This window comes from Pseudophryne corroboree, chromosome 6, assembly GCF_028390025.1.
Source record: "Pseudophryne corroboree isolate aPseCor3 chromosome 6, aPseCor3.hap2, whole genome shotgun sequence".
Taxonomy (NCBI): Eukaryota; Metazoa; Chordata; class Amphibia; order Anura; family Myobatrachidae; genus Pseudophryne; species Pseudophryne corroboree.
The window spans coordinates 342,024,147-342,051,507 of NC_086449.1; the positions used below are offsets into that span (position 1 = coordinate 342,024,147).

The window sequence follows — 27,361 nt, forward strand, 5'->3', positions numbered from 1 at the left end:
GGTGGAACCAAAAGGAAAGCCGGGTACTCGTCAAGGGACATACGTGTAAGTGACATATACGGTGGCTAGGGAGGCATCCCTGGTTAAATAATATTTGAGCATTAGAGTATAGCGGACCATAAGGTAACAAGACCAGGAGGTCATAAGGGAACAAGACCAGGAGGTCATAAGGTAACAAGACCAGGAGGTCATAAGGAACAAGACCAGGAGGTCGTAAGGTAAAAGGTCCGCTATAAAAGTCCAGTGGCACAACGCCTGGGGTGTTGGTGCAGAACCCATATAGGCCATAAGCTCTTGCTGAAGGAATCGCGGCCGGAAACATCGATTCCATTAGTCTTTCAGTACATGACAAGTAGTGCTCGTGTACTGAACGATTGGACCGCACGTAATTGTGTGCAGTAGTTAGTGATCTGACCTAATACCATTAGAGTAAAGTGGTCACAAACGCTATTTGTACATTCTGACGTGATTTGTGTAATTTTTTATTTTTGGAAGGGAAGTTCGCTGGTCACTCAGGAACTATCTAACAACCCCACCTTTACTGGAAAGAGTAAGTGTCCTGCGGGTAACCCTCATATGTTCCAGTAAACTGAAGGTTCCATAGGGGCCCTGTATCGAGTACGCCAGCACCACGTCGGTGTGATCAGGTCGTATTGGTCGAGGTGGGCGAGTGAGTGGGGTACTCGGTAAACCGCCACCGCCGGCCTACTGTGGAGTAATTTGGTTGTCTGTAAAGGCTTGCTGAAAACCTTGATACAGAGATCCAAGGAGGACTAAGCAACACCTGCAGACTATGGGGGCCAGTTGCTCAGGTAGGGGGCGATCAACCCTGGTTCGGGTTGATTCTGTGAACCGACCAGTTGGGTCGGCACGATATGTAATGTGTGAAAAATACGGTAGTCACACAGAGGTTTTATGTGATGAATGGGAGAGAATGACAGTACAAGACAGGGACAAATTCCCAAGAATAGGTAGCTTCAGTCCAGAAGTGTTACAAAATTTAAGGAGGAGGATATGTCTCGTAAAATCAACAAAGAGACGAATTCAGCATCATGATTGTTTACAGTTATGGCACCAGGAAGGTGAGATACAGAGAGGTTTGGCTCTGGCGGCAGGATCTGGGGCAGTCAGGAAGTTGATTGCCACAGCTCCTCCTCCACCATACATTGCGGAGAGAAACGCACTGGGTTGTAAAACACAAACTCTTAGTAACACTGTAAATGTTAATGATGTTAACCAAATAACTCATGCAAGTATTAACCCGTGCAAGTTGTACCCTGTTTTGAACCTTCCTCAGGAGTGTGATCAAGAAGACGATTCAGCAACAATTTCAGCTCTCTCTCTTGCAGCCACCATAGCAGAGACCACAGTAGGCACAGCGACACCCACGAGATTAGTGAAAGCCCCTAGCGGAGGGATAGGTGAGGTCGTGTCAACGGGTAAGTACGGCACCATGCACTACACTGAAACAATTGTACCACAACAAGCAGTAGAATCTACACAGGAAGAGGCTGTTAGAATTGCTCCTGTAAGGGTAATAGCAGTTCCCAATGGAAAAACAGATGTGTCTGGAGCCACTCCCATAAGGAACATTGCCATGTACACTCCATTTTCCAGAATGGAATTAAGAACAATAGTGTCCGAATTTCCTGACCCCAGGAAGGATTTAGTTGCTAGCCAAAAATACATCAGGGATTTAGGTAACACGGTAGAACCCAACAACAAGGATTGGCAGATACTGCTAAGAGCTTGTTTACCTTCCAATGTTGATGCAACTCAATTTTTAGCTGATTGTGCATTGGATAAAGATGTACCGCTTACAGACGTGTACAACAAGGATAATGTAAAAAGGATAAATTTACAGCTAAAAGAGTATTTCCCTGCCGTTGTTAAATGGAATAAAATATTTTCCATTAAGCAAAAGGAGTCCGAAACGGCAACAGAATATTTTCACCGGGCACTATTAGAAATGGCAAAGTACACTGGTATAGAAGACATTAAGACCAACCCAAACCATCGAGAAGTAGCAGTATCTGTACTGATGGATGGTTTGAAAGAAACATTAAAAGCTAGGGTACAGACCACGCAGCCATGTTGGCGAGGTCTGTCAGTGTCCACCTTGAGAGAGGCTGCTATTGATCACGACAGAAATATCACTAGGCACAGGGAGTCGCAAAGTGATAAGTTGATGTCCGTAAGTATACAGGCGCTGACCACAAGGCAGCCTGCGTATGTACCACCGAATCCTGTAGGTAAGGCAAGTGTAATAACATGTTTTTCTTGTAACAGACCGGGACACTTTGCACGAGAATGTAGAACAAAGAATGTACAAAGATCTTTTCAACCCCCTAGACAACAACACAACACACGACATTGGGAGCAGGGTCCACAGAGGCGGAGTTTTGAGCCACATACAGGGGAAACAAAAAGATATCCCCCGAACAGAGATTGGCATGCCTCTGGTAGTTCCCAGCTAACTCCCTCACAAGTAGTTGCTGCCAGCGGGATTCAGGGAGGTCAGCATACCCAATAGGGGTGTGGCCATACCTGTAATCTGCAGCCAGTTAAGTTGATTGCCAGTCTTGGAAGCGAACCAGAGATTGCAATCAATGTAGCTGGTAAAACTTTAAACTTTCTTGTAGACACAGGGGCGGCCAAGTCAGTGATAAATTCGACAGTGGGCATGAGAACCACTGGTAGGACAATTCCAGCCATGGGAGTAACAGGAGTAGTCCAGCACTACCCTGTTAGCAAACCAGCCGAGATTACAATAGGGCCTTTGCATACCAAGCATTCCTTTTTGCTGGCTGCATCTGCACCAACTAATCTCCTGGGAAGAGACTTACTATGTAAAATGGGTTGCGTCATTTATTGTACTCCTGAAGGTGTATTCTTGGACATCCCTGAGAATCACGCTCAGGAAGTACGAGACATGTTAGACTCCCCATCAAAATTAATGTCACATTCCATTATGACAAATAGGAATCCATCCCAAGTAGAAGAGATGACATCTCAGATACCAGAGTCGCTTTGGACAAAAGATGGACAGGACACTGGATTAATGGCAAATGTAGCTCCAGTAGTTGTGCAAGTAAAAGATGGTAGGATAGCTCCAAAAATCCCACAGTATCCTCTGAAGCCAGAGGTGGAGTTAGGAGTTTTTCCCGTAATAGAGCGCTTGCTACAACAGGGCATTCTAGTAAGAACGTCCAGCACAGCAAATAGTCCCATCTTCCCTGTTAAAAAGAGTGGGGGGAGGGGTTACAGGCTAGTGCAGGATCTAAGGGGGATTAACAAAATAGTTGAGAGTCAGTTCCCCGTAGTGCCTAATCCAGCTGTCATCCTAATGCAAATTCCTCCCACTGCCAAATTTTTCACTGTTATTGACCTCTGCTCCGCTTTCTTTTCGGTACCTCTGCACCCTGACAGCCAATATTTGTTTGCATTCACATACAGAGGAGTCCAATACACGTGGACTCGGTTACCCCAAGGTTTCATAGATAGTCCAAGTATATTTTCTCAGGCTTTGCATGATTGTTTACAGTCTTTCCAACCGGAAAGTGGATCAGTGTTGATACAGTACGTGGATGATCTACTACTGTGTTCTGATTCATTGGAGGCATCCCTGAAGGATACGAAACAGCTCCTGTTTCATCTTTCAGACACAGGTCACAAGGTCTCCAAAGACAAGTTGCAATTATGCCAAGCTAAGGTAAAATACTTGGGACACTGTCTAACACAAGGACTGAGACACCTGACCGCTGATAGAATCCAAGCCATTAGAGACATGACACTGCCACAAACCCAGCAACAGATCAGGACGTTTTTAGGAATGTGTGGGTATTGCCGTAATTGGATCCCAGGGTTTTCCATATTGGCGCTACCTTTGCAGGAAATGGTCTCTTCAAACAAACCTGATCGGATTTCGCATACAGACGAATCCGAAACAGCATTTGAGAGACTCAAACAGTGCCTAACGCAGGCACCAGCACTAGGTATGCCAGACTATGGGAAACCCTTTGAACTATACGGAACAGAAAGTGCTGGGTGCGCAGCAGGTGTACTAACACAAAAACACGGTGATGCCAGCAGGCCAATTGCATACTACAGCGCTCAGCTAGACACGGTAGCGCGATCCCTCCCCACATGCTTGCGTAGCGTTGCGGCGATAGCATTGCTAGTGACAAAAAGCGAAGATGTCGTGCTAGGCCACAACCTCACAATCCATACACCGCATGCGGTATCTGCCTTATTGAATTCTGCCCAAACCAGACACGTCTCATCAGCAAGGTTTACAAGATGGGAATTGGCATTAATGGCCCCCGTAAACATCACCATAAGGAGATGCAGTGCATTAAACCCTGCAACATTTCTCCCAGGTGTGCCTGGTCAGACACAAAGGGTGGGAGGTGAGAGTGATGGGGAAGGAGGATTTAATGCAAAGGAAGATGCACATGATTGTATGGAATATTTGACCCAAAATTTTACCGCCAGGCCTGACATCAGTGACAATCCACTAGAAGATGCAGAACTCACGTTCTACACGGACGGTAGTTGTCACAGACAGTCAGACTCGGGAGACTTGTGTACTGGATACGCAGTCGTAGATGACCAAGACACCATAGAAGCGGAACCGCTAGGCCCACCTCACTCAGCCCAGGTTGCTGAACTGGTCGCCCTAACCAGAGCATGTGAATTGGCTAAGGGTAAGTCTGCCAATATCTACACCGATTCTAGATACGCCTTCGGGGTAGTCCATGATTTCGGAGCCCTATGGCGGCTCAGAAATTTCATGACGGCGGCTGGTACACCGATAGCGCATGCAGCTCACATAAAAAGGCTTCTAACAGCGATACAGGAACCCGACAGAGTGGCTGTTATCAAATGTAAAGCACATACATATAGTCAAGACCCAGTATCCCTTGGTAACAGCCGAGCAGACGAAGCCGCAAAGCTTGCAGCTGCTACCCCCACACGGACAGACACCACACAGTTGATGGTATTTAATACCATCAACACACAGAAGTTGTGTGAGATGCAGAATTTGTGTTCCACACAGGAAAGAGCAGTCTGGAAGGCAAAGGGATATGGCCAGGAGTCCTCAGGGCTCTGGACGGATGGACATGGTAAACCAGTGGCCCCCAGGGCATACCTTCCATGTCTGGCTGAAGCAGTTCACGGGCTGACTCATCTAGGCAAGGAGGGGATGTGCAAATTGGTAAGAGCATACTGGTGCGCCCCAGGATTCTCCTCCCATGCGAGTAAGAGAGCAATGTCATGCCTCACCTGTCTGAGAAAGAATATTGGAAAGGCAATACCTACAGAACCATCCCATATCCCACCTGCCGGCGGCCCTTTCCAAGTAATACAAATTGACTTCATTCAATTACCCCCATGTAGAAATTTGAAATATGTACTTGTTTGTATAGATGTTTTCTCGAATTGGGTCGAAGCTTTTCCAGCAGCTACAAATACCGCTATGTTTACAGCTAAGAAAATTGTGCAGGAATTTGTATGTAGATATGGTATCCCTAGAATCATTGAAAGTGATAGGGGTACCCATTTTACAGGTGATGTCTTTCAAGGAATGTGTAAGTTGATGGGAATTGATAGCAAGCTGCACACTCCGTACCGTCCACAGGCGAGTGCGAAGGTCGAAAGAGTGAACAGCACTATTAAAAATAAATTGAGTAAAGTAATGGCAGAGACAGGATTGACGTGGCCAGAAGCTTTACCCATTGTTTTGTATAGCATCAGAACCACTCCCAGGTCCCCTCTTAATCTGTCTCCTTTTGAAATCTTGTTTGGTCGACAACCGCATGTCATGATTAACCCTCAGGATGATTTGAAATGTAACAATGAAGTAACTGTAAAGTACTTGATTAACATGAGTAAACAGTTGAGGAATCAAAATGATAATCTGAAGTTGGTGATTCCTGATTTACCAGATAGTAATTGTCATGACATTGAACCTGGGGATTATGTAATGATACGAAATTTTCTACGCTCAGGTTGTCTTATTGATAGATGGGAAGGACCATACCAGGTCTTATTGACTAGCACCACAGCATTGAAGGTTGCTGAGAGAGAGACTTGGGTCCATTCATCCCACTGCAAGAAGGTTGCTGATCCAGAGAAGTCCCGTGATAAGGAACAGACGGTAGAGGTTGTATCACTAGAGTGTCTGTTCCAGGAGGACTGAGGCGGCACCTGAGCCTTGAAGATCGAAAGCAGCTGTCGACTCCCCTCTCCCTTTTATTGTTTTTCTCCACTTCCCATCCCCTCTCCCTTAAAATTTCTTTTTCCCCCTTCTCATTCTTCTCTATTTCCTCCTCAAAGATGGACTTGCCCCAAGAGACTGTGATCCGGATTTTGATGTTAACCATGATGTTGACCAGAGCAGTCTGTTCCGGCGAGAGTACCATAGAGGTCGAGAGAGGTTCTGGAATGGGTTCCGATTATGATGATGGAGGCGTAGTTTTCCAAGATCAACCAAACCAACAAGCAAAGGCGAGTATCAGAAAACGATCCGATAGAAGAAATTGTGATGGATTGTTAGCTGAAGAAAATTGTATCTGTAGGCTCTGTGATAATCTGGTTGAAGATGGATGCATAAAGAAATGCCAATCTAGTTTTAATATCCATATGGACCGGCATCCATTGAGTGACTATCACTCTCTAGTGGGTAACGTGTTAAACCAAACAGATTGTTGGGTATGCTCTCAAGTACCTCAGGGTCACAGTAAATCAGGGCTAGTACCATTTCCTTTAACGTTAGGGGAGGTACTTGAGCTAAGTGGTGGGAGACCGGTGGATCGGAGGTTTAACATCTCCAGCCCTCCTAGTTTGAAGCTCCACCAATACCATGTGGATAGGTCCCTCATATGTTTTAACATCTCCAATCCCAGAAAACCGGGAAATTGGGAAGTGTCATGGAGCAACCTTACCATGACCTTTTCACACAGAGCAGATAGAATGCCTACAGATACAGAGCTCGTACGCCACATAGCCAGTAGAGGAAAATCTTTCCGGTATCGATATACCTTAGGAAATAGGATTACTAGAGTTGGAGAGGTATCACCAGGATACTGTGCACATATCGTACAAACCGATACGTGCATTAGGCAGATGGAAGAATTAGGGTCAGGAGATTTCACCTGGAAGGTTTGTAACATGGTCATGTCCTTCTCCGTCCCATATGTTCTCCCCGATGATGCATATTTCATATGCGGGAGAAAGGCGTACAAGTGGCTTGCCCCAAACTCTGAAGGATTGTGTTATATTGGAAAAGTATTGCCTGAAGTGATGACTGTTACACATGACAAAATGAAGGACATACACCGTGGTGCCCAAGCTCCTTATACTCACACTCATTACGAGCACCGAGTTAAAAGACAACTGTCAGAAAGGTTAGAGCATCCGGCCTCTGATCTTATCCATGAATCCACCGGGATTCAGGTTCTGGTAGCGTTAGATTTCACTCGCACCGCTCGAGGTGTGATGAATTATAGATACATTTCCGCACTCGCCAATTTGTTAGATAATATCACTGAAATGTATGATGACACGTTTAGATACACTGGAAGAGAACTTCAAGCTTACAAAACAGAACTAGTTCAGCATAGGATGGTTCTTAATTATCTTACAGCAGTGACAGGCGGATATTGTGTTACATTGGCAACACAGTACGGCATAAAGTGTTGCACGTATATCACAAATAGCACCGAGGATCCGGTAGAGGTCATAGACCAAAAGATGGACGATATTCTGCAATTAAAGTGGGAATTTCGTCGAAAACACAATCTCACCCTTGCTGCTGTAGGTAATGAGCTGACTGGTTGGGTGTCATGGTTGAACCCGCGAAATTGGTTCTCTGGTTTAGGAGACTGGGCTCAAGGAGTCATAATGGATGTTGGAAAGTTTCTACTATGTATCTTGGGTGTCGTTATATCGATTGGATTGATATTTAGATGCGGGCAGGCTTTAATGAGGTGCAAACAAAGTACAAAAGTGATGAGCTTGAGGAGTGAGGAAACCGTAATTAACCTGGATTTGATTTATGACCCAATGATAGAAACCAGAATGTGATGAAAATGCGATTATACGGTCCGTTTCTTTCACCTGTTTTTCTGCTTTTCTCCAAGATACAAAGACCCCCTTGGACGAGGAAGCTGACGAGACGAGATGTATACAGACAACGGATTGACCAAAGAAGAAGATTTGACAACTTTAAATATGGACACTTGATGAACTTTGCCATGGATCCCCAGTTTCCCTAGTATTTTTAAACTCACGCTAGCCCAACATTTTTTGTAAATCTGATGGCTCAGACAAAGCTATTTGCTCATGCCCAAGGAGCAATACAGCGCAAAGAAGACGACTCTCAACAGATACCGAAAACAACTTCGACGACAGATGTACATTTCCCTGACATAGAATATCATTGCATTATTCGTAAGTGTTCTTTATCTTCATCTCTGCAACCCCCAGGTAACGACACACATAGACGATAGGGAATACAGGCACAGATAGCAGCAACCACATACCTCCCCCATTCATGTATCATCAACTAAAATGTGCATCCCCATTTTGTTACAACCACAGCCGAAATGAGCTCGGTAGAGTTTGACAGCCCATCCACAGACCTGTACCACAGGACAAGAAGGAATTCAAATGTATACTTCGCAATACCTCGAAGCTTGATTTACCACACGTACGGCACGATGATACATGACCATCCAAACATGGACTCATACACACATGCTTCTACTTTCTCACTAGGTCATACCCTCTTCACACCTACTCCACTCTTCTCCCCTACCCAACCATGGAAATCAATTAACCCCTGACTTACATTTTTCTCCTTAAATGTTTTGTGGCAGTTATTATTGACTGCCAAAGGGTGGACTGTCAAAGTCAGAAAAATGTCCCAATGCACGTTGCCATATTTGCACCGCACACTGGTCCGCGCTGCGCGTGCGTACGCTCTCCCGTGGAAGCGCATACCCGCAATAGCGTGCACACGCAGGCGCGGTATGCGTATTTACGGTAGAGTTTATGTGGTCGTAGCGTGCGACTCATTCGTTACATATTTTCACAATTAATGTAGTTTATAGATCATGGTCCCTTTGATAGATTCTGAAAGTTTGGTTAAAATACAATGTCCCAGAGCTGAGGAATCCCTCTTTATATCGTACGAAGGGTCTAACAGGAATCATACAGCAGTGTTTGGTACCCATCGGAAGAGTATTTAATTAGCAATATTCCGGTGTTGGTTTGGAGCGTATTAATCGCTCGTGCGAATAGTTATGGACATAAGAAGTTTATGTCCATTTCTATTATTTACACATACTCAGGTATGCGGCGGGAAACCCAGTTTCCCACCCACCTGAGCTGTTGGAAATCGTCACAGCCCACCTGTATGAATCACCCTATGACCTTTTGTTATGATGCAGGGCCGAATTCCTTCGGCCAATGGACAATGGGATTGTAGGACCAGGAGATTGCATTGTGTGTGGGGCATAAATAGGCAGGCCGACCACATCCAGCTCTCACTCTCTCATCAACGGTTATCTGCTGATAGCCGGGAGCTGGATATCGAGGCGCAGGCGATCATACCCTTTGTGCGTAAGTTTCTCTCCGTAATCATTGTCTTTCTGTGAGCCAATTTCTCTCTCCCTCTCTATCTCTCTCTCTCCTCTTTTCTCCTATATCTCTCATAGTATTATAGTATTGTACTGTATTGCATTTAGGTCAGTGTAGTATTGTCTTTTTGTATTTATTGTTTAGTTCTGTGGTTAGGAAGTCTCTGTTATATTGTAGTGTATCATTTGTACTGTTATCCCCTTTTACAAGTATATTAGATATAATACAGTTAATAGGCCTTGGAACCTAAACCAGTATCTGTGCATTTTCTATAGTGTTAAGTGTTCACTTGAGCGTCGGTGACGCTCAAGCAGCTTTGTAGTTAGTCAGGTTACACAAGGTTGCATTTACACCCTGTACTCACATTAAGGTATTCAGTGTATTTCATTGGTATAAGGTTTTAACATAAAGGTATAGTGTTGTGAGCGTCTGCATCGCTGGTGACCTCCTCGTGGTCTCGAGCGTATGCTACGCCATAGCGATTCATTCCCCTAGACATAACCAATAACGTGTTCTGTGATCACTGGGCCGTGAGCGAACGTGACGCTTGAGCGTCTCGCCTACGGCTGAGCGATCGCTACGCCAATAGCGTACCATTACGGTACTTCTTAAGTAAACAGCGTACAGTGTTCTTAGCTTCATAAAGGGTTGTTTATACGACAAGGAATTTAGCATTGTCAAGTCTCACACAGTATATAGGCATGCTGCATATCATTTTAATCAGCAGAAGTTGCTTGTGCATCCTAGCCTCATAGCAATGCAAATAAGATGCATTTTCATAAAAAAAGGTGCCCGATGTTAGCATTGATGCAAGATTTATGAGGACACATCTGTATCCAAGCAGAGGCAGAGGTCACAGTGTTAGTGGCAGTGTGAGTGCTGTGTGCATGTGAGTGGGTTGGTTCTTGTGCAGTAGTGTTCAGAATATGTGTAAGGAGCATTATGTGTGTCATGTAAAAATGCATTAATAATGTGCAACATATGTGTAAGGGGCACTATGTGTGTCATTATGTGTATAAGGGTATTAATAATGTGCGGCATATGTGTAACCGGGTACTACTGTATGTGTGTCATTATGTGTATAGGGGCACTATGTGTATAGGGGCACTAATAATGTGCAGCAAATGTGTAGGGGGCACTGTGTGTGTCATTATGTGTATAAGGGAATTAATAATGTGCAGCATAAATGTAAGGGACATTATGTGTAAAAGAGCATTAATAAATTAAGGGGCATTACTGTGTGGAATTATGTGTATAAATACATTACTGTGTGGCATTATGTGTATAAGGTGCTCTACTATGTGACGTTGCGTATAGAAAGGGCACTACGGTGTCGTCTAATATGAATAAAGAGCAATAGGGTGTGGTGTAATGTGAATAAGGAGCAATTCAGTGTGATGTAATGTGAATAAGGGGCTCTACTGTGAGGAGTAATGTTTATAAGGTAAAGTAATACTACTGTGGGATGTAATATGAATTATGGACACTATCGCATGATCAAATGTGAATAAAGTTGCAGTACTGTGTGGCGTAATTGGAATTGGGGTTACTATTGTGTGGCCATGCCCCTTGCCAGCAAAAACACACCCCTTTTTGGGCTGTGTGCCAAAAGTGCAAACTGTTCCTATTTAAAATATAGGGGGTACAAACACCAAAATAAGGACTGCTATGGGTGAGGGGTGATGGTGGTGGGAAAGAGGTGCAAGGTCAGAGGCGGAACCAGCGGTGGTGCTAGGGGGCACCAGCCAAAATTTTGCCTAGAGCATCATATTGGTTAGGGACGGCTCTGGGCGAGTGCAGCAAGCCCCTTGCGGGCTCGGTGGCGACCTGCGGTCGCCACGGGTTCTATTCCCACTCTATGGGTGTCGTGGACACCCACGAGTGGAAATAGTCCCTGTTGGTCGGCATGCCGACCATCGGGATAGTGATCCGTCGGCAGAGGCGTAACTAGGGTTTTCGGAGCCCAGGGCAAGATGGAAAATGGCGCCCCCCCCAAAAAAAACACACACACACAAAAAGAAGCATGTGCGCGCGCTGAAGCCGTGCGCGGGGAAAATGGGCGTGACCACACACCAGAAGGGGTGTGGCCACTGAAAATGGCCCACAGTGCCAGTTACATTGCCCCACAGTGCCGGATACATGCCCCATAGTGCCAGTTACATTGCCCCACAGTGCCGGATACATTGCCCCACAGTGCCGGATACCTTGCCCCACAGTGCCGGATACATTGCCCCACAGTGCCAGATACATGCCCCACTCAGTGCCAGTTACATTGCCCCACAGTGCCAGTTACATTGCCCCACAGTGCCGGATACATGCCCCACAGTGCCAGATACATTGCCCCACAGTGCCAGATACTTGCCCCACTCAGTGCCAGATACATGCCCAACAGTGCCAGTTACATTGCCCCACAGTGCCGGATACAATGCCCCACAGTGCCGGATACATGCCCCAAAGTGCCAGTTACATGCCCCACAGTGCCAGATACATTGCCCCACAGTGCCAGTTACATGCCCCACAGTGCCAGATACATGCCCCACAGTGCCAGTTACATGCCCCACAGTGCCAGATACATTGCCCCACAGTGACAGTTACATTGCCCCACAGTGCCAGATACATTGCCTCACAGTGCCAGTTACATTGCCCCACAGTGCCAGATACATTGCCCCACAGTGCCAGATACATGCCCCACAGTGCCAGGCCCCACTCAGTGCCAGTTACATGCCCCATTTGGTGCCAGTTACATGCCCCACAGTGCCAGGCCCCACTCAGTGCCAGTTACATGCCCCATTTGGTGCCAGTTACATGCCCCACAGTGCCAGATACATTGCCCCACAGTGCCAGTTACATGCCCCACAGTGCCAGATACATTGCCCCACAGTGCCAGTTACATGCCCCACAGTGCCAGATACATTGCCCCACAGTGCCAGTTACATTGCCCCACAGTGCCAGATACATTGCCCCACAGTGCCAGTTACATTGCCCCACAGTGCCAGTTACATTGCCCCGCAGTGCCAGTTACATGCCCCACAGTGCCAGATACATGCCCCACAGTGCCAGGCCCCACTTGGTGCCAGATACATGCCCCACTGTGCTGCCGGACCCCCCCCCCCCCCCCGTGCCGCCGGACACCATCCCCCCCGTCTCTTACCGGCCGGCGGCCGCTTGTTGCTATGTGAGGGGAGGAGAGCGCAGCGCCTCTCCTTCCCCTCGCCGCTCCAGGTCTCCGGCGGCTGTCTGGCACCGGTTCGCTAGCCAATCAGAGCTCGCGGACCGGCAGCCAATCAGGAGCCGGTCCGCAAGCTCTGATTGGCTAACGCCAGAGACCGGACACAGCAGCGCTGCTGGCAGCGCTGCTAGTGCTGGCAGTGGCGGTGAGGGGAGGGAGAGACGCTGCGCTCTCCTCCCCTCACATTTAGGGTTGACGGGGGCGAGTGGGGCATGATGCCCTGGACGCCGGCGGCGCCCCCCTCTCCTGGGCCTGCCAAGGCGCCCAGGGCACGTGCCCCACTCGCCCTACCCTAGATACGCCTCTGCCCGTCGGGCTGGTGGAGGAGGTCATGTGACTGTCGGTCAGCTGACCGGCGGTCACATGAATACCACCCTCTAAAATGAGATTATACTTTTATGTGTTACCTGAGGGATGGTGTTCATCCGGTTATATCTCTGCACCAGCTCATCCTTTGATGGCATCCGATGTTGCCCTTTTCCCATACCTACAGTACATGAGACAAGATATATGTCACTCATAGAAACACTGAACTACAAATGCATATACAGGTACTATATTTCAGGTACTTCTATTGTCCAGCTGAATTCCACACTTTCTAAATAACCTAGCCAAAAACTAAATAAAGTTTTATGAAAACTTAAAAATGTTTATGCACAAAATATTATATAGAGGGTTATTTTGGTATGATTCCATTGGGTGTGGGAAAAATATCTCCAATATCTTTACACTACTTGCTGGTACATACCTAGTATCTCTTTGCTGTAATACTTACCTGAGTATCCAAAGGATATACTGGAGATGGGACTTAGGTAGATACCTTTCCCATATGCTGCTCCATGTAACTGTAGAGACAGATCATCACAGAATAAAAGAAAGATGACTTACAGGTACAAATATAGGGCACATTCTACTCACTAATTGAATTTGTGATAGGTCCTAATATTACTGAAGTGAAGGCAATGAGGCAAATTATTAATATTTCACAATGGTACCAATCTTAACTTGATTATTTTAAATAAAATGAAGGGATTCACTACAATTGCCTACATAAATGATAGAACGCAATCCACATGTGTTTACTTTATATAGGGTGGGGGAGGAGTGAAAAAGGCCTGTTGGAGAGTGGTGCTAAAGATATAATTAACACCCACTCAAAACAAGAGTGGCCACAATGCATTTATCCAGTTATCCCAAAATAAGAGTTCAGCATAGACCAGAGATTTCCAAACTCAAAACATTATAGTCCAGGTTTTAAGTTTATTTGTTTGCCCGTAAGTATAATGGGTGCAAGGTGCAATTCACTGCACACTGCACACCCTGCACCCATTCAAAATACTTACCTCTTTATCGCCACCACAGGTATCACCAAGAAACACAGGTGCCATGTTTCCAGAGATCTGCAAATGCACACTATGGGAATCAGTGGGAAAATGTCACTAGCACCATTTTCTCGGAGATCACTGCATGCGCAGTAGACCGCGTAAAACACCAATGAGGAGGAGGAGGGGGTGGAGCGAACGGAGGCTGCACACAAGCCCTCCCCTCTCTTGATGCGCCTCTGTGCTTGAACACAAGTGACTCAATTAGTGTCTCAATTAATTTGATTTAACAATCTGCACTCAAGCATTGATTGCCTTAAAACACTGTAATGGTGGAGTTTGAGAAACTCTGGGGTAGAAAATTCTCACATAGGTAGGAGATACATTTCTGTCAGCTTTACCAATTTCAGAACAATTACATTTATGTCTGTGCGGGGATTAAGGGCCTAAAGTGGGTTTAGGAGCAAATCCAACTAGAAGGTATAACTTTCTACTTTAGCAAAACCATGTTGCACCGCAGGGTATACGGATGATAGAGCTACAATGTCTAGGAAGACAGCCAATAGGTCGACACCATATGGTCAACAGGTACAAAAGGTCCACATGACAATAATGTTTTTCACATGTTTTACCAAAATTTGCTTGATTTACTATCCACGTGGACTATGATTGGGAATAGTGACATGCGAGTGTAGCAAGACACCTTCCTCGAAGCGTGGCAAGTGAAGTAAGCCTGTGAGGGCACACATTTGTACTGACGATTGTCACATAACATGTATTATACAAGATATGGCCTAAAAAAAAAAAAAAAAAAAAACAAGTCGGCCTTTTGTACCTTTTGACCTTAACCACTGTCAACCTTTTGTAGCTGTTGACTTTTTGTACCCGGCGATCATATGTTGTTAACCTGTTGACTGTCTACCTAGACTTTGTAGATATATAATACCACACCCACACCGCAGGGTGCGGCAAATTTAGAATGTCAGGACAGAATAAGAATTGGGAGGGCGTATCCTGACTCAACTCTGATTCCCAGAGGAAAGAAAAAAGTTGCCTAGGATTTGTGTACCAGATATAAAATCAGGCAGCATTTTCCCTGCATCCAAGACACACAGGACCGGATGTAATGTCATCCGAGTTCGCCAGACGTGCGAGTTGCTGGCCAAACTCGGACCTTTTTTAAAAGGGCAGTCATTTACAAGGCATGGTTTTGCCATGCTAATGACTGCCTCTTTAAAAAAAAAACTGAGTTCGGACGGCAACTCGCACGTTTGGCGAACTCGGATGGCATTACATTCAGACCATAGTATTTTCACTCCTTGCTTCACTACATGCTTTTCCATGATGCTTCATTTACTTCTCTCTAAAATGAATTGTATATTGGCTTCACCTACATAAACTTACCTGCAGTTTGGTGTAGGATGCGTTTACCAGCCCATTCCGCAAAATAGAGTGCCAGTTCTCAATATGAGAGCCGCTTGTTGGAAAAAACAGAGCTGCAGTTATATACTCAGAGGGGGACATTATACATAAATTGACTTTGTTTATGAGGTTAAACTTATTCAGAGTTGTTAGCAAACCAAAAAGCACACTAATGGGCAAAACCATATTGTACTGCAGGGGGAGGGGGGGGGCAGATGTAACATGTGTAGAGAGAGTTAGATTTGGGTGGGGTGTGTTCAAGCTAAAATCTAAATTGCAGTGTAGAAAAAAAAGCAGCCAGTATTTACCCAACCAAATCTAAATCACTCTGCACATGTTACATCTGCCCCCCCCCTCAGTGCACATGGTTTTGTCCAAATGCTAACTTTTTTGGTTTGCGGACAACTCTGAATAACCCTCTTAAGTCACCTTCTTCCCCAAAACTAGCATCCACGTATGTATCATATTCATCCCTTTTAAGATTTCAGTATTATATTTTTGTATCTTATGTTCTCACATCTTTCACTCACTTCCAGTGGTGTAATCCAATAAACTGATGGGCTATAACAGTCCCATGGTCAGCCTATTGCAATGAGCAAAGGGACGAGTGTGTGGGTGGTTAAGTTAAAAACTACGGGGCTGATTCTGAGTCGGACGCTGACACGTCCGTATGCTTCTTTTGTCATTGTAGCATACGCCCACTATGAGCATCTCTAGACACTGAAATTCCATTTACATATCTTTAGACGCACCCATCAGTCACACCATGGAAACTTGCACCAGCCCCATACTAGGTGTAGACTCTTCATCAGAGTATGGCCTCCAATGTGAGCGACTAAGCGTCTGAGTTTGCAGCCAGTTCAGTGACACTCCCATAACACGCCCACAAGATGGACCATCTTCATGTATCTAAATAGCCGCCTCCTAGTCACTGCCCTGGTACGCACAATGCATCCGCAAAACACTGGATACAGGGCGTCTCAGTTGCAAATATTCTTATATGCATGCATAATTGAAAAACGCAGCCCATTTGCGCGACTGTTGGAATTGTGAATGACTCAGAATCAGGCCTTAGGTGTGGTTTGAGATTGAATCCAATCCGATAATGAACTTGAATAGAAATTTTCATAATGCGCATAACATTAATCTATAAGCAGGAATTGAGATATACTGGTGTCATACGTTTCAGCATGCAGGATAGGAGAAGATACTTTATGCGTTTTCAATAAGCACAGAATAGGTCCCAGGGTCGGACCAATAATGTGTGTTTTTATTTTCATCTTAGTGCTTTGAAAGGCAATAAAGTGATCCTGAGCTGATTACACCACTGCTCACATCATTAGACCTCTCTCACAACGCACACATCCCCAATCCAATATGTCAGTGGTTCTCAAACTCAGGTCTAGGGAATCCAAAAAGTACACGTTTTCCAGGTCACCTAGCAGATGCACAAGTGTACTCATTACTCACTGACCCATTTTAAAAGATCCAGAGGTGGAGCTAATTATTTCACTTGTGATTCTGTCAGGAAACCTGGAAACATGTATCGTGTGGGGTCCTGAGGAGCGAGTTTGAGAACCTGTGCAATATGTCACTGCAATCTTTGTTACATTTCCTACCACTTATTATTTTCTTCCCAACTTCTCTGTATAGCTATTTCTATTCTTCTCATCCTGCTATAATAAGCCCAACATGCTCTTTTCATTGCTCCTTAGCTGTATATCCTCTAATAAACACTTTGAATTTATGCTAACTTTTACAGCATAAACTATGTAAATTGGCAATGTGCATCCTCAAAAAACTGGCGCCAATCTTATACAGCTGTGCAAGAAAATGACACACACTAGAGGTGGATATTAGAATACAGGCATTGAATGACTGCTGGGCTTCCATCATTAAGCCACATGATATGATGGCTAGTTGCCATTGCCTCAAAACAATTAAATGGTATAGCCATTAATGATTATACTGTGTGCTTGCGCAGTAGCAGCCAGAGCTTTGGGCATCCACATATAAGCTATGCTACGGACACTTCCAGGTTCCGTAGCTGAATTCAATCAGTCAGCCATCAGATAGGGGCATGCAATAGCTGGCAACCATTGCAATCCCGCCATTCGTTGAATAAATTATTTTCATTGAATCAGGAACACCGATTGTTGCTAACCATCGGTTTCCAATGTCCTACCCTAACACATACTACTGTTTGTGACTGATGGAAAAGGAGAGTTGTGCCTGTGATATTCTATAGGATTTATTTTATTAACACCTAATAGTGAACGCATACTTCTCAATCGAAACAAGTTTTTATGGGTGCAGGTGTATCCTATGTACGCATGATGTGAATTGGGCACATATGATTCCGGAGTAGACTTATACGCATGCGCACACTTGTGGTTAGTAGTGATATCCTGTTAGGCATGCAACTGTGGATGCAACTGTGTTTAAACTCAGCATTTATCTAATCTCCCTAACTTAACACGTCCCATGCTCTTCACCCATGACCATATGTATTCTACTGTATAATTTAGCTTCCATACTATACTTAGCTGCTTTTCTCATCATCGACATAGCCACCAATGACATTTTACTTAGCCACATTTAAATATTTTCAATCAACATGCCCTCTTCCTTCTGCAGATTTTTATATCACTCAAAAATATCTCTTTTACGTTTACCTGTAGTGCTCTCTTTATCCCCATGTACTCTTTACATACCATTCTTCAGACTCCCAACATTAACCAGTTCCTCAACCACATCCAACCAAACCCCTAAGCTGTTATTACCACCCTTCCCCGCCTGTCTCTCACTGAAAGGCAAATGTGCTTCCGTAGAGTTTCTTGGCAGTTCGAAATCGGGCCTCCTTGGCTGGGGGACTACTGAGCAGCAAAAACTGATGAGAGGTGTGCATGAACTTCAGCTGCTACCACAGGATTTGGGGAGAGAGAGTGGATGTGAGCGGAAGGAGATAAGAATGATGAGTTTATATGGAGTGGTGTATACAGAAAGAATGGCAATGGAGGAGTATGAAGAGTAGAAGAAGAAGTTCAAACAGTGAACACACAGATAACACCATCAGTTCAATGATAAACAAAATGTAAAAAAAAAACAACAACAGACAATGGGTAAACATTGTACAAAGAACACGTGGGGCATCCAAACAGATAAAGACAGGAAAAAGAATAAAGTAATAGTACGGTGCCAGGGTATGAAAAAAAGAAGAAAGAGAGAGGGGAGAAAGAGAGAGAGGAAAAATCCATGCAGCATATTAATCCTGTAAAACACTGTATATCATAGCAAACATTCAGAATTACTTTGACAAAATGACATTTTTAATGGGTCTCAATATGTAACATTTAATAACTCTCTATTACCATGTATTATGCATTCTCTTTTGCATTGTAATAACTTGTTTTACATTTATTTTAATCACCATCCACTAAAATTTATCTTGTCTTTATATTATATTGTAGTAAAAGTAATCCGTCCTTCATAGCAAACTGCTGTCTTTCCTCCTGTTAAACTGCATACAGCAGCCACTTACCATAGTGTAATTGTTATGACTTCACAATTTCAAATAAACCTTAAGTAACAAATGTATGAGATAAGCTCCCATAAGAATGTATTGTACTGTTGAGTCTTGAATCATTATATGAATTATGTCCATTTACCCAGATATCTCAATGTAATCAGAACTACTACCTCACTCCCAATAACACTATGGGGGTAATTCCGAGTTGATCGCAGCAGCAAATTTGTTAGCAGTTGGGCAAAACCATTTGCACTGCAGGTGTGGCAGATATAATATGTGCAGAGAGAGTTAGATTTGGGTGTGGTGTGTTCAAACTGAAATCTAGATTGCAGTGTAAAAATAAAGCAGCCAGTATTTACCCTGCACAGAAACAAAATAACCCACCCAAATCTAACTCTCTCTGAAAATGTTATATCTGCCCCCCCTGGAGTGCACATGGTTTTGCCCAACTGCTAACAATTTTGCTGCTGCGATCAACTCGGAATTACCTCCTATATACATATTAGTGCACTATAACATATAGCGTGAGGATAATTTTGATATAGTACTTACCCTGCTCAAGGGCAATTTTACTATGTGGGATCTGTTACTGGAAATTATCCTGCAATGAGAATCAATAATATATAGAGGCAGTACAGATAAATGTATAGGTCTTTATTATTATATTTAGAAGTAATACACATTGTTACATTGCTAACTAAATAACTTATAGTTATAGATAATGCAGGTAATATATGTGTCAAACACTGCACTGTACCATTGGCGTATATTCAGGGACAACCTAAAAACTTGGCATAGTAGAAGCACCAAAAAAGGGGCAGGTAATCCATAGTAAAGTATATAAAAGATGATAAATGACCAAATATTGTATCTCTGCTGCAGCAGTTGACCAGACAGAATGCACCGTTCATAAACATAGTTGTGTAATTAAAGTGGTTAGCAATAAAGTGACATACAGTCAATCTGGGCAGTACCATTGAAGTAGGGGGTGGGCCAATGGGTCAAGGCGGTCCATCTGTTTCTTGATTTCCAGATATGACCCCTAGAAAATACCATCTCATTATTAACATTTCACTACTTATCCCACCAGACCACATAAAATGTCCCCCTTTTAGGTTACCTGGGTCATCTCTCGGATTGACATGACACTGTCTAAGGCTTTCTGGAGACGTTCATAATTCTTCTTCTGCAGTAAACAGAAGATATAATCAGGTAAAACAACCAATGTAGAAGCACAGATTTTATACTGTAGCACTAGCGCCTGCTATACTGTACAGTAGATCATTACCAATGGTACATTTGAAAAAATGGTACATTTGATCAAAAATAGTGTAAGCAAATGGACATGACCTGTACAGGTTTTTTGTCTCTTTATTTATATCAGCAGGAAATATTGTGGACATGAGTTACAAATGAAGAAGCACAATTATAAAAAAAAAAAGGGTAAGTACATAATAAATAGATAATACAAATTTAGACTAAAAGAATAATTGAACACAATAAGTACCCAGGGTCAGCTTGTAAGAAATATAAAAATATTGTGAGCCACAAATAATTAACAGATGTAGATATGGAACAGAAGTAGAGATCGAGATATCAAAACCAGGCAAATAGAATTGCTGGGATTGTATGTGGAAGGTGAAGGTAGAAATCCTGGTAATGTGTAACACCAGAATTTTAAATCTTTATTATTTTATTTAAAGGTTCCCTGATAAGGTTGCATTAATGAAAAAATACCGGATCTCCAGGTTTTATAAAACATTTAATAGTGTTAAAAAACAAACTGGAGACATAGGGGTATATTCAATAACTGTCGGAAGCTGCCGTCTTGTCGTAAAGACGGCAGCTTCCGACAGTTTTAGGTCGGAAGGGATTCCGACTTATTCATTACGGCCCTATTTTTTCCGACAAGTCGGGAAACCTGACTTGTCGGAATGCTGTCAGAATGCACGCTGATCAGCGGCTTCAGCCGCCGATCAGCGTGCATTGTCGGAAACTGGGCCAAACCCGACAGGTTTTAGCCACGTTTCCGACAATCTCAATCCGACTTTAAAAAAAGTCGGATTGAGATATGTGATCTGAGAGCAGGAGACAGGGGAGCAGCGGGGAGAGCAGGGACCTAGCGGCAGCGTCCACCCAGCTCCAGCAAGCGATGTCCCGCTTGATGGAGCCGGGTGGACGCAGCCGTGAGCCTCCGCTGATGCAGCCGCTGGTCCCCCGTCTCCTCCGCTGTCCGCTCCGTCTCCCCGGGTGGCCGCCTTCAACTCCACTCGGCGGCCCGCCTTTACCTCCCCCCAGGGGGTGTCGATAACAACTCCTCCCGGCTGGCTGCCCCCACCTCCTCCTGGATGTCCGGTGACCGTTCCTCCCGGCGGGACGGCCGCCCCCTCCTCCCGGCGCACTGGTTACACCTCCTCCCGGCGGGCTGTCAGGCGCCGCTGACAGCAGCATGCCATGACAACGGGAGCGGCCAAATCCGGCATAGGATTTGGCCGCTCTTTTGAATAGGGGTTGTCGGTAGTGATGAGCACCGGAAATTTTTCGGGTTTTGTGTTTTGGTTTTGGGTTCGGTTCCGCGGCCGTGTTTTGGGTTCGAACGCGTTTTGGCAAAACCTCACCGAATTTTTTTTGTCGGATTCGGGTGTGTTTTGGATTCGGGTGTTTTTTTTCAAAAAACCCTAAAAAACAGCTTAAATCATAGAATTTGGGGTTCATTTTGATCCCAAAGTATTATTAACCTCAATAACCATAATTTCCACTCATTTTCAGTCTATTCTGAACACCTCACACCTCACAATATTATTTTTAGTCCTAAAATTTGCACCGAGGTCGCTGGATGGCTAAGCTAAGCGACCCAAGTGGCCGACACAAACACCTGGCCCATCTAGGAGTGGCACTGCAGTGTCACGCAGGATGGCCCTTCCAAAAAACACTCCCCAAACAGCACATGACGCAAAGAAAAAAAGAGGCGCAATGAGGTAGCTGTATGAGTAAGCTAAGCGACCCTAGTGGCCGACACAAACACCTGGCCCATCTAGGAGTGGCACTGCAGTGTCACGCAGGATGGCCCTTCCAAAAAACACTCCCCAAACAGCAGCACATGACGCAAAGAAGAAAAAAAAGAGGCGCAATGAGGTAGATGTGTGAGTGAGCTAAGCGACCCTAGTGGCCGACACAAACACCTGGCCCATCTAGGAGTGGCACTGCAGTGTCACGCAGGATGGCCCTTCCAAAAAACACTCCCCAAACAGCACATGACGCAAAGAAAAAAAGAGGCGCAATGAGGTAGCTGTGTGAGTAAGCTAAGCGACCCTAGTGGCCGACACAAACACCTGGCCCATCTAGGAGTGGCACTGCAGTGTCACGCAGGATGGCCCTTCGAAAAAACACTCCCCAAACAGCACATGACGCAAAGAAAAAAAGAGGCGCAATGAGGTAGCTGTGTGAGTAAGCTAAGCGACCCTAGTGGCCGACACAAACACCTGGCCCATCTAGGAGTGGCACTGCAGTGTCACGCAGGATGGCCCTTCCAAAAAACACTCCCCAAACAGCAGCACATGACGCAAAGAAGAAAAAAAAGAGGCGCAATGAGGTAGATGTGTGAGTAAGCTAAGCGACCCTAGTGGCCGACACAAACACCTGGCCCATCTAGGAGTGGCACTGCAGTGTCACGCAGGATGGCCCTTCCAAAAAACACTCCCCAAACAGCACATGACGCAAAGAAAAAAAGAGGCGCAATGAGGTAGCTGTGTGAGTAAGCTAAGCGACCCTAGTGGCCGACACAAACACCTGGCCCATCTAGGAGTGGCACTGCAGTGTCACGCAGGATGGCCCTTCCAAAAAACACCCCCCAAACAGCACATGACGCAAAGAAAAATGAAAGAAAAAAGAGGTGCAAGATGGAATTGTCCTTGGGCCCTCCCACCCACCCTTATGTTGTATAAACAGGACATGCACACTTTAACCAACCCATCATTTCAGTGACTCGGTCTGCCACAAGACTGTGACTGAAATGACGGGTTGGTTTGGACCCCCACCAAAAAAGAAGCAATTAATCTCTCCTTGCACAAACTGGCTCTACAGAGGCAAGATGTCCACCTCATCATCATCCTCCGATATATCACCGTGTACATCCCCCTCCTCACAGATTATCAATTCGTCCCCACTGGAATCCACCATCTCAGCTCCCTGTGTACTTTGTGGAGGCAATTGCTGCTGGTCAATGTCTCCACGGAGGAATTGATTATAATTCATTTTAATGAACATCATCTTCTCCACATTTTCTGGATGTAACCTCGTACGCCGATTGCTGACAAGGTGAGCGGCGGCACTAAACACTCTTTCGGAGTACACACTTGTGGGAGGGCAACTTAGGTAGAATAAAGCCAGTTTGTGCAAGGGCCTCCAAATTGCCTCTTTTTCCTGCCAGTATAAGTACGGACTGTCTGACGTGCCTACTTGGATGCGGTCACTCATATAATCCTCCACCATTCTTTCAATGGGGAGAGAATCATATGCAGTGACAGTAGACGACATGTCCGTAATCGTTGTCAGGTCCTTCAGTCCGGACCAGATGTCAGCATCAGCAGTCGCTCCAGACTGCCCTGCATCACCGCCAGCGGGTGGGCTCGAAATTCTGAGCCTTTTCCTCGCACCCACAGTTGCGGGAGAATGTGAAGGAGGAGATGTTGACAGGTCGTGTTCCGCTTGACTTGACAATTTTGTCACCAGCAGTTCTTTGAACCCCAGCAGACTTGTGTCTGCCGGAAAGAGAGATCCAAGGTAGGTTTTAAATCTAGGATCGAGCACGGTGGCCAAAATGTAGTGCTCTGATTTCAACAGATTGACCACCCGTGAATCCTTGTTAAGCGAATTAAGGGCTCCATCCACAAGTCCCACATGCCTAGCGGAATCGCTCTGTGTTAGCTCCTCCTTCAATGTCTCCAGCTTCTTCTGCAAAAGCCTGATGAGGGGAATGACCTGACTCAGGCTGGCAGTGTCTGAACTGACTTCACGTGTGGCAAGTTCAAAAGGTTGCAGAACCTTGCACAACGTTGAAATCATTCTCCACTGCGCTTGAGACAGGTGCATTCCACCTCCTATATCGTGCTCAGTTGTATAGGCTTGAATGGCCTTTTGCTGCTCCTCCAACCTCTGAAGCATATAGAGGGTTGAATTCCACCTCGTTACCACTTCTTGCTTCAGATGATGGCAGGGCAGGTTCAGGCGTTTTTGGTGTTGCTCCAGTCTTCTGTACGTGGTGCCTGTACGCCGAAAGTGTCCCGCAATTCTTCTGGCCACCGACAGCATCTCTTGCACGCCCCTCTCGTTTTTTAAATAATTCTGCACCACCAAATTCAAGGTATGTGCAAAACATGGGACGTGCTGGAATTTGCCCATATTTAATGCACACACAATATTGCTGGCGTTGTCCGATGCCACAAATCCACAGGAGAGTCCAATTGGGGTAAGCCATTCTGCGATGATCTTCCTCAGTTGCCGTAAGAGGTTTTTAGCTGTGTGCGTATTCTGGAAACCGGTGATACAAAGCGTAGCCTGCCTAGGAAAGAGTTGGCGTTTGCGAGATGCTGCTACTGGTGCCGCCGCTGCTGTTCTTGCGGCGGGAGTCCATACATCTACCCAGTGGGCTGTCACAGTCATATAGTCCTGAGCCTGCCCTGCTCCACTTGTCCACATGTCCGTGGTTAAGTGGACATTGGGTACAACTGAGTTTTTAGGACACTGGTGAGTCTTTTTCTGAGGCCTGTGTACATTTTCGGTATCGCCTGCCTAGAGAAATGGAACCTAGATGGTATTTGGTACCGGGGACACAGTACCTCCAACAAGTCTCTAGTTGCCTCTGCAGTAATGATGGATACCGGAACCACGTTTCTCACCGCCCAGGATGCCAAGGCCTCAGTTATCCGCTTTGCAGCAGGATGACTGCTGTGATATATCATCTTCCTCGCAAAGGACTGTTGGACAGTCAATTGCTTGGTGGAAGTAGTAAAAGTGGTCTTACGAGTACGACTTCCCCTCTGGGATGACCATCGACTCCCAGCAGCAACAACAGCAGCGCCAGCAGCAGTAGGCGTTACACGCAAGGATGCATCGGAGGAATCCCAGGCAGGAGAGGACTCGTCAGAATTGCCAGTGACATGGCCTGCAGGACTATTGGCATTCCTAGGGAAGGAGGAAATTGACACTGAGGGAGTTGGTGGGGTGGTTTGCGTGAGCTTGGTTACAAGAGGAAGGGATTTACTGGTCAGTGGACTGCTTCCGCTGTCGCCCAAAGTTTTTGAACTTGTCACTGACTTATGATGAATGCGCTGCAGGTGACGTATAAGGGAGGATGTTCCGTGGTGGTTAACGTCCTTACCCCTACTTATTACAGCTTGACAAAGGCAACACACGGCTTGACAAATGTTGTCCGCATTTCTGTTGAAATACTTCCACACCGAAGAGCTGATTTTTTTGGTATTTTCACCAGGCATGTCAATGGCCCTATTCCTCCCACGGACAACAGGTGTCTCCCCGGGTGCCTGACTTAAACAAACCACCTCACCATCAGAATCCTCCTGGTCAATTTCCTCCCCAGCGCCAGCAACACCCATATCCTCCTCATCCTGGTGTACTTCAACACTGACATCTTCAATCTGACTATCAGGAACTGGACTGCGGGTGCTCCTTCCAGCACTTGCAGGGGGCGTGCAAATGGTGGAAGGCGCATGCTCTTCACGTCCAGTGTTGGGAAGGTCAGGCATCGCAAACGACACAATTGGACTCTCCTTGTGGATTTGTGATTTCGAAGAACGCACAGTTCTTTGCTGTGCTTTTGCCAGCTTGAGTCTTTTCATTTTTCTAGCGAGAGGCTGAGTGCTTCCATCCTCATGTGAAGCTGAACCACTAGCCATGAACATAGGCCAGGGCCTCAGCCGTTCCTTGCCACTCCGTGTGGTAAATGGCATATTGGCAAGTTTACGCTTCTCCTCTGACAATTTTATTTTAGATTTTTGAGTCCTTTTTTTACTGATATTTGGTGTTTTGGATTTTACATGCTCTGTACTATGACATTGGGCATCGGCCTTGGCAGACGACGTTGCTGGCATTTCATCGTCTCGGCCATGACTAGTGGCAGCAGCTTCAGCACGAGGTGGAAGTCGATCTTGATCTTTCCCTATTTTTGGAACCTCAACATTTTTGTTCTCCATATTTTAATAGGCACAACTAATAGGCACCTCAGGTAAACAATGGAGATGGATGGATACTAGTATACATATGGATGGACGAGCGACTGCCGACACAGAGGTAGCTACAGCCGTGGACTACCGTACTGCGTCTGCTGCTAATATAGACTGGATGATAATGATATAAAAAATATATATATATCACTACTGCAGCCGGACAGGTATATATTATATAATGACGGACCTGCTGGACACTGTCAGCAGCACTGCAGACTCCTAAAGTAAGCTACTAGTAGTATCAAGAAGATAGAAAAAAAAAAAACCACCACAGGTAGGTGGTATACAATTATGGATGGACGAGCGACTGCCGACACAGAGGTAGCTACAGCCGTGGACTACCGTACTGCATCTGCTGCTAATATAGACTGGATGATAATGATATAAAATATATATATATATATATCACTACTGCAGCCGGACAGGTATATATTATATAATGACGGACCTGCTGGACACTGTCAGCAGCACTGCAGACTCCTAAAGTAAGCTACTAGTAGTATCAAGAAGATAGAAAAAAAAAAAAACACCACAGGTAGGTGGTATACAATTATGGATGGACGAGCGACTGCCGACACAGAGGTAGCTACAGCCATGGACTACCGTACTGCGTCTGCTGCTAATATAGACTGGATGATAATGATATAAAAAATATATATATATATCACTACTGCAGCCGGACAGGTATATATTATATAATGACGGACCTGCTGGACACTGTCAGCAGCACTGCAGACTCCTAAAGTAAACTACTAGTAGTATCAAGAAGATAGAAAAAAAAACACCACAGGTAGGTGGTATACAATTATGGATGGACGAGCGACTGCCGACACAGAGGTAGCTACAGCCGTGGACTACCGTACTGCGTCTGCTGCTAATATAGACTGGATGATAATGATATAAAATATATATATATATATATCACTACTGCAGCCGGACAGGTATATATTATATAATGACGGACCTGCTG

At 45.3% G+C, this 27,361-nt stretch overlaps 1 protein-coding gene across 2 annotated transcripts in view; it reads right to left on the minus strand.

Annotated features, from left to right (window-relative positions):
* The window catches only part of PARP6 (poly(ADP-ribose) polymerase family member 6), a 135,684-nt gene that overhangs the window by 24,955 nt on the left and 83,368 nt on the right, over positions 1–27,361 (minus strand). Inside the window, exons 14-20 of one of the 2 annotated variants that reach the window (XM_063926490.1) lie at positions 20,268–20,333; positions 20,122–20,189; positions 19,700–19,748; positions 18,426–18,535; positions 15,601–15,673; positions 13,650–13,719; positions 13,282–13,361 (exon numbers count right to left, since the gene is read on the minus strand). In XM_063926490.1, the coding sequence (XP_063782560.1) occupies positions 13,282–13,361; positions 13,650–13,719; positions 15,601–15,673; positions 18,426–18,535; positions 19,700–19,748; positions 20,122–20,189; positions 20,268–20,333 (516 nt within the window). Of the gene's footprint in view, positions 1–13,281; positions 13,362–13,649; positions 13,720–15,600; positions 15,674–18,425; positions 18,539–19,699; positions 19,749–20,121; positions 20,190–20,267; positions 20,334–27,361 lie in introns of both variants that reach the window. The other variant, XM_063926489.1, reaches the window with a different exon arrangement.